This window comes from Lactuca virosa, chromosome 8, assembly GCF_052849685.1.
Source record: "Lactuca virosa cultivar CGN04683 chromosome 8, Lactuca_virosa_CGN04683_v6, whole genome shotgun sequence".
NCBI lineage: Eukaryota > Viridiplantae > Streptophyta > Magnoliopsida > Asterales > Asteraceae > Lactuca > Lactuca virosa.
This window is the reverse complement of record NC_136433.1, coordinates 77,477,799-77,485,832: the sequence shown is the minus strand read 5'-3', so window position 1 is coordinate 77,485,832 and position 8,034 is coordinate 77,477,799. Positions and strand designations below refer to the sequence as shown.

The 8,034-nt window shown below is 32.7% G+C and overlaps 1 protein-coding gene across 1 annotated transcript; it reads right to left on the bottom strand.

Moving 5' to 3' along the window:
* Window positions 1-914: 914 nt before the first annotated feature.
* LOC145130508 (cell number regulator 10-like) lies at window positions 915-1,880 on the bottom strand. Its single transcript, XM_079065294.1, has 4 exons — window positions 1,730-1,880; window positions 1,456-1,527; window positions 1,072-1,287; window positions 915-973 (listed from the first exon to the last, which is right to left on the bottom strand). The coding sequence occupies exons 1-4, from the start codon at window positions 1,878-1,880 to the stop codon at window positions 915-917; spliced, it is 498 nt and encodes a 165-aa protein (XP_078921420.1).
* Window positions 1,881-8,034: the final 6,154 nt, after the last annotated feature.

The window sequence follows — 8,034 nt, the reverse complement described above, 5'->3', positions numbered from 1 at the left end:
ATGCCCACTACAAGTTTCTTAATATATATCGGCTTTATCTAAAATTTAATTTTTGATGCTCATTTTTATTTTAATTAATTAAACCCTAATAATTAAGCATAAAACACATAATTCACATAAAATTCACATAATTCCTTTTCATTTCTTCAAAATGAGTCACAAAAGTTAACGTAGACCATTATGTCAATATTAATGCCTAGCCTAGAAACACGGGCGTTACAATATATATATATATATATATATATATATATATATATATATATATATATATATATATATATATATATATATATATATATATATATATATATATATATAGACACACACAAACGCACGCACGTCATAAGCCAGATACGCCATTCCTATCGCTCGTCGAGTTCAAAAATAGTTGCTTAGGGATCAATTGTAACATGTCCAAGTTGTGTTTTTTCAAGTTATAATTAATACACTAATGTTCTTTTTATTATTCAGTTCTTTCATTGTTATACTTATTGTTATTTATTATATTATGTCATTTAAATTCCACATTTAACTAGTTTATTGTTTGAGTTTAAGATTCTCGACTGAACATTACAAAAGAAGTCTTTAGTTAACAATGTTTCTATCTTATCATAATTGGCATGTTATGCCAAAAACAATACTCCAAAAATAACTGAAATAACAAAAATTTAACTGAGAAAATTATATTATAAATTGCAAACATTACCAAAATCACGTGGTTTGCCTTCAAACAAACGAAAACATAAATTTTATGAAAAAACCGAAACCTTGATTTAATTTGGATACATATATAAAATAGGATTTGGACCTGACAAATACATAAGTAACAAGATATATGTGTCATTAGTAGATGTCTAAGTTGGATACTGCACTTATTTCGATAATATCTCGATCGTCAACTTCTAAAGACACAATCATCGTGTCATTTGTTTGGGGGGCACCGGGACAACTTCCACTCCGGGTTTCTTCTTTCCTTTAAAATTCATAAAAGACCATTAAAATCCCATAAAGTATATGAATGAAACTAAGTATATAAATGTGCATATGCCCATGATACCAAGACCAACGTACCAGCTGCAGACAAGGTAGAATCACGTAGTTGGAGTTCACGATACTCTTGACATAGTGCACATCTCTCGCAACAAAAATGAGCCAAACAGTCTTGGAAAGGGCTACTACCCAACATGTATTGCTCCCTAATCTTGTAACGATATGCTAAGGAGTATATCCACCCGCATCCGGTCATATAAGTCAAAAGTGCATGAATCCCGCCACTAGCAATGCAAGCTACAACATCACAAAAGTGTCACCTTGGTTGATTACAATTATCTTATAGAGAAATCCGTCACTAAAGACATTTATGTATTTTGTAATTAAGCAACAAAATATAGAGAAATCTGTCACTAAAAATAATAAATAGGTAATTATTTTTGGATTATAATTGCTTATACTTACAAGTCTTTCCATCATCGACTGCCTCAGCAATTCGTCCAAAAGTGATGCAAGGGCACCAACATGTTATGCAACCTATATGATGTAGAGTAGAATATATGTAAAAAGTTAATAAAATTCAAAAGTCCGTTTTCATGGTATACTTATGATCATTCTGTTTTATTCTCTTACTTGATTTTACAGTAATTTTGCTTCATTTTATATTCAAAGTAAATAAACATGTCCGCATAATAGCTTTCTAAATTTTTTTTCAGCATAGGGAAGAAAAAAAACTTACAAAGTGGGGCGTCGGAGCAACAATTACAGAGACCGGAGGACCATTGTGCCGAGGCATCGGTATCATGACCCACCGCTGCAAGTAGGTCCTCTTCATTAGAAGGCACGGTAGCTAGAATTTTTTGGTAACCAGATTGATTCATTGAAGACATGGTTATTTATTACTGATCTATCCAAAAACTCTAAAATATTCAAAGTTTATTGCTTACTTTCAAGGAAACAACCATCTCTATTTATATGCCACTTTGGTTACCTACAAGGAAGGCATAAAGCTAAGTAGCTAACGAGAAATAATAATAAGAAAAAAGAAAAGAAAATGTGTAAGTTGACTTTTTACCTATAGACAAATTTAAGGTAGATCACTAACATAAAATGTAACGTTTGATTATTATTATTATTATTATTATTATTATTATTATTATTATTATTATTATTATTATTATTAATAAGACGGAGTTAGTGGTTAGCAGGAAGTAAACGAAAGTAGTTAGAATCATGAAACCGACATCACTTGGAATAGAATTCGAGACCTATCTAAGAGGCAAAACCTCTACGAAATGAGCTAGTCCGACATTGGCTCAAACAATACCATTATTAGCAAGGGTATATAAAATATAACTCCATGAAACAAATTAAATATCTGTAACAATTTTGTTTTCACTATTTTAAGGGAAATCTAACGTTTTTAAATAAAATTAGTCAATTATTACAAGTATTAGTTTATAACCCGTGAGAACCACGAGTATAAAATTAATAAAATTTTTATAATAAAAATTTATAATTATTAATCAATATTTTAAATAAATTATTAATTAACAGATATATCAAAATTTTAAAGTTATTATAACTTCAAATTTAACATATAATTTGAAAATGTAAATTTGAATTTTGAAATTAGTTGTCTAATATATCTACATTACACATGACATAATATTAATGAGGAGTTGTATTAGAGTGACACTTGACAAAAGAAGATTACAACTATTCTTTTATTAGAATAGGAATTTTGATAAATCTTACTGGACCTTACAGTGTAACAGAGATTCTTTACCCATACGCAAGGTTCTAAATAACGTGAGGCGTGGCTTCGCGGCAAAGTAAAAGTTAAGCCATGACAAGCCTTGGCGAGTCATGACATTTTTCAAGGCGTGACTATTTTCTATATATTACAGGAGATAAATCATATAATTATTGATTTTTATCAAGTATATCAAGTTTTTAGAAGTGTTATATTAGTATTCAATATAAAAAGTTAACAAAAACTCAATTATTTTAGTCCCGATAAAAAAAATCAATATATAAATTTTAAATCTCTTATTCTAATTACATTATATTAATAACATTAGAATAAACTTAAAATAAATTTAATATAAATTATAAAGTGATATAATTTCACGTATTAATTTAAATCAACGATTATAATTTTATATAACTCAAAAAATATCTATTAATAAATAATTTATTTAAAATAATTGATTAATAATTTTGAAGTTTTACTATGAAATTTAATTAATTTTGTAACTGTGGTTCCTACGGGTTATAAATCTTTCTATTATAATAAAAGAACAAGTTTATTCTCTTTTTTCCATGTGTCATTATATTAGGTTTCTTAATTAATGTCATGTCACTTATCAACCTTTTGATTCTCTTTCAAATTTCAAATTTCAAAATTTAAATTTCTCACTCTAATTACATTAAATTAATAACATTATAATAAAAATTAAAATAAAGTTAATACAAATTATAAGATGGTAGTAATTTCACGTATTTATTTTAATCAACGATTATAGTTTTATATAACTAAAAAAATATATCTTAATAAATAATTGATTAATAATTTTGAGTTTTTTACTGTGAAAGTTTAATTAATTTTGATTAATATGATACCCCCTTAAATCAGCTACTGATATATCAATTACCTTATCTTATACCAAATATATCCCTAACATAATAGGAATGCAATCATGATAATAGATAAATCACACATATTTTGAATATTCAAAATCAAGATTTGGGTTATATATGTTTACCTTTTCATTAGACTTATAAATAAATATAACTATCGATCCCCTAAATTAGTTTTCTTATTGGTGTCTTCAAAGATTTCAATCGATAATTCTTCTGCAACTCTACAAACTACCATCTGCATTCATACAAATGAATCCATCAGGTTAGTATAAAACAAATAATTGTCACCGGTTTCTATTTATTGATCTACATCTTGTTATTTATTTTATTTCTTCTTTTTCTTCTTCTCCTTCTGTTACGATTCTGATGTACCATCCTCTCAACATGTATGTGGTAAAGAAAAGGTATAGACACACATTTAAAACACGCAAACACACACACACACATAAATAGACACAATTTACATAAGCATTTTTATTATGTTTTTTTAAATCAATCATTTTATTTTATCTAAAATACATTGTGAAAAAAGATAATGTGGCAAGTATGTGGTGTGTGGATGTTTATTTTGAAAGTAAATAGAAATACTGAATAAAGAATGGTATACAAGTAAGTTTAGCTAATGTTTGACAATAATGTGGTTATACCAAATTGAAAACTACAATTAAAGTAGGAATAGGTAAGTCAAAGTGTCACACTAGAATGGGTAAAACAATAATTTTCTTAAAGTGTGTGGCAAATTTCAATTTTTTTAAGGAGGTAATAGATTAAAGCAGGACATATAAGTAATTTTACTCTACTTTGGAAATAACTTTTATTGTGTTTCTGTGTTCAGGTATAATTATTGTTAATTAATTAGCATAAAGTTATATAATTTTTGTTCTTTGCTGAGCAATGGCTGCACCAAATGTTACTTTAATAGCTGATGTAGACGTATTCAGAGATGATTTGACTTTCAAAGTTCGTGTGATAAACTTATGGAGCCATATGTCCTTCTATAACATGGACAAAATGTTTTACCATTATATTAGTCTTAATGGATAAACAAGTATCTTACAACTTAAGATTATGGATTTTTTACACATACAAATGTAATATAATTTATTTATAAGGTTTATATTATATTATATTTCTTTTACGGTAAAATTGTAATTTTTCATGCTATGTATATATTCTGTTTAAATAAAAGGGTAAATTGTAATTCTGTAACATCCCAAAAATTAAGACTAAAAATTTTAGTTTTTTTAAAGACTAAACTGCAAATTTAGTCCCTATGGTTATCAAAAAATGTGGATAGAGTCCAAAATCTTTTCAACTTGCACCATCGGTCTAAAATCAGATCTTTTTTGTGGATATGGTCCCTGTCAAACTTAAAATGATGATTATACCATTTTAATTTGTTTTTTATACTTTTTTTTTATGTTTTCCTAATATCAGAATAATTAAAAAAAATAAAAATACCTACCTACGCCATCCCACCCCACCGTCTCTCTCTCTCTCTCTCTCTATCTCTCTCTTTCTCTCTCTCTCTCCTCCATGGATAAACCTTCCATCACTCCCTTTACAGCCTCATCCCTTCTTCAAATCCAAACTCAAAAACCACCCATCACTACCACATCCCAAATAAGCCACCAGTCACTACCGGAGACGCCCAAGAACACGACCATTGACCTTCGCCTCTTTCATCCATCTTCAACCTTAACTATAATCCCACCATTACAGCCTAAACTTAACCACAACAACCCACCCTTATGCCTCCTTTTTATCGCCACTATAACGTACCTCTGTTAACCACCACAAATCAATTTGATCGAACCAAGGAGGGAAAAAGAAAAAATCCGGTGATTAATCGATCTAGAGAAGAAGGAAGGTTGTTAATCAATTTTTGAGTAGGGAAAAGGAATGCCAAGAGAGGTTGCATTTGTTTTTGTGTAATCGATTTTTAGAAAAAAAGGAACGAACCTAGTGCAGAACAGTGATCGATTTTGAGGAAGAAAAAAAGGGTTGCGTTTCTTGGAGGGGTACCGATTGAGTGTGAACTTGTTTTCAAAAGAAATGAACGAGAGCAAGAAGGTCGATTTCTGTTGCTGGACGAGAGACATGTGTTATGTCCAGGCTTGAACTCCGTCGTCACCCTCTTCTCCGGACACCATTGCCTCCGTCAATGGCATCCTCGTTGCCTTCGTTCCTCTGCATCTCCGACAGCAGCAACATAGTTGCTGCCTTCCATCATTTTCCCTCACTTGATCTCTATCTCTTGCCTCATTCAATCGCTTGTCACTCTTTTCTTTCAATCTTCGATCCATAAGCAAAAAGGAGGGGAGAAAGAAGGGTTTGGAGGTGGGTCACGATGCAGGAGCGATTGAGAGTTGAGGGAAGGAAAGATGTACCTAGGTTTAGTGTGCATTATGGGGGACGTTTCGAACACGAGGGAAAACAGGGGGTGTGGGTTTGGTGAAGACGATGAATAGGAGTTGTGTGTGTGAGAGAGAGAGAGAGGGGACGAGGGTTCAGTGAGATGAGGGTAGGGTAGGTTTTTCTTATTTTTTTAATTATCAAAATATTAAAATAAAGGCTGAAACATAAAAAAGTGTAAAAAAACAAATTAAAAGGGTATAATCATCATTTTAAGTTTGACATGGACCATATCTACAAAAAAGATCCGATTTTGGACCGATGGTGCAAGTTGAAAAGATTTTGGACTCTATCCACATTTTTTGATAACCACAGGGACCAAATTAGTAAAATCATTATCCATAACAATATCATGAAAACCATAATGAATAAGAGTGTATCAATAAACATCCAAGTACATCAGAGTCATGTAATATGCGAAACAATGTGGTGTGTGCAATGCAGTCATCCTGAGCTCTTCTCTTTCGAAATAGAAGTACCTGAAAACATGAACTGAAAACCGTAAGCACAAAGCTTAATGAGTTCCCCAACGTACCACATACCATACATATCAAACATATAATGGGCCCCACACATCATCGGACCCCGCCCGACATTAGACCCTGCTCGGCATCGGGCCCCACCCGACATCGAGCCCCGATCGGTATACAGATCTTTCAGTCATCGGGCCCAGCCCGACATCGGGCCCCGCCCGGTATACATATAAACATATGAACATCTAAACACATAACACATGCAATAATTACAAATATAAATAGTATACATAATGGTCATCGGGCCCCGCCCGGTAAACATATAAACACATAACATATGCAATAGTCACACAGACATCTAGCATCTAAACATAACAAACCATGGGTCGACATTGGAGCCTTCGACCCTGTAACGTACGAGATTTATCAAGTGTTGTATTGTTTTTATTCAAGTTATAATTATTAAAGACTTGGAATTTCTGGGGCGGGGCGTATGCTGGGCTTACAGGGCGTACGCACGGCGTATACATATGAGGCGCGGATCGGGGGAGCCCCATGCGTACGCTGGGCGTAAGGTGACCAGATGTAAACCCTAAATTTTAGGGTTTGCACTCTATTTAAACAACTTATAACCTTCAAAACCCTTATCCTCTCAGCCTCCCTTGTCCTCTCAGTGCCCAACTCGAATCCTAACCCTCTTGTTTGTATTTTGGAGCTTACTTTGAGTTTTTTGTATTTTGGGCCGAATAACTAACTAAGGGACTTGCTATGTTTTAGGGAGAGGAGTCCTGAGCCATCCGAGGAGTACGATTTCGACACACACAGTTGAGGTGAGTTACCTTCCTGTATGAGTGGGTCGAAGGCACCAATGCCGACCTACTAGTTGTTGTTTGTAGTAAAGATGATTGTCTTTGTGATAATTGTCTGGTAGGCCACTATCTGCTATGCTTTATGTGCTTACTCTCTACGATGTTATGTGGTAGTGGTAGGGGTGAAATAGACCCAATATCCGGTTGAAATAGACCAAATGGGAGGCCAGCACCCATATATGCTCGACAGTATCCGGTTGAAATAGACCAAAGGGGAGGCCAACACCCAGATATGCTCGACAGTATCCAGTTGAAATAGACCGAAGGGGAGACCAGCACTTAGATATGCTTGGCAGTATCTAGTTGAAATAGACCGAAGGGGAGGCCGATACCGAGATATGCTTGGCAATGTATTGTTGGATGGTATGTGGTATGATGGGGGAACTCACTAAGCTTTTGTGATTACGGTTTTCAGTTTTGGTTTCAGGTACCTCTTTTTCGAAAGGAAAGGAGCCGACATGATTGCAGCGCATCACACCATGGTTTTTGCACATGAGATCTTCGGGAGTTATACTCTGATGTTGTTTTACTATGACATGTTTTGATTAGTGACATATTGGTTTTTGACATGGGATGATATTATGAATGTTTTTGAACTATTGGTTTTATAAATTCCGTAATTAAAAATGAAATTTTTGGTC

Bases quoted from the DNA above. Each gene is read 5' to 3' on its own strand.
- LOC145130508 (XM_079065294.1), bottom strand. From the start codon at position 1,880: ATGTCTTCAATGAATCAATCTGGTTACCAAAAAATTCTAGCTACCGTG. The intron at 1,528-1,729 runs GTAAGTTTTTTT...TACATCATATAG, and splicing joins TTGCTCCGACGCCCCACTTT to GTTGCATAACATGTTGGTGC. The intron at 974-1,071 runs GTACGTTGGTCT...TGAATTTTAAAG, and splicing joins TTCTACCTTGTCTGCAGCTG to GAAAGAAGAAACCCGGAGTG.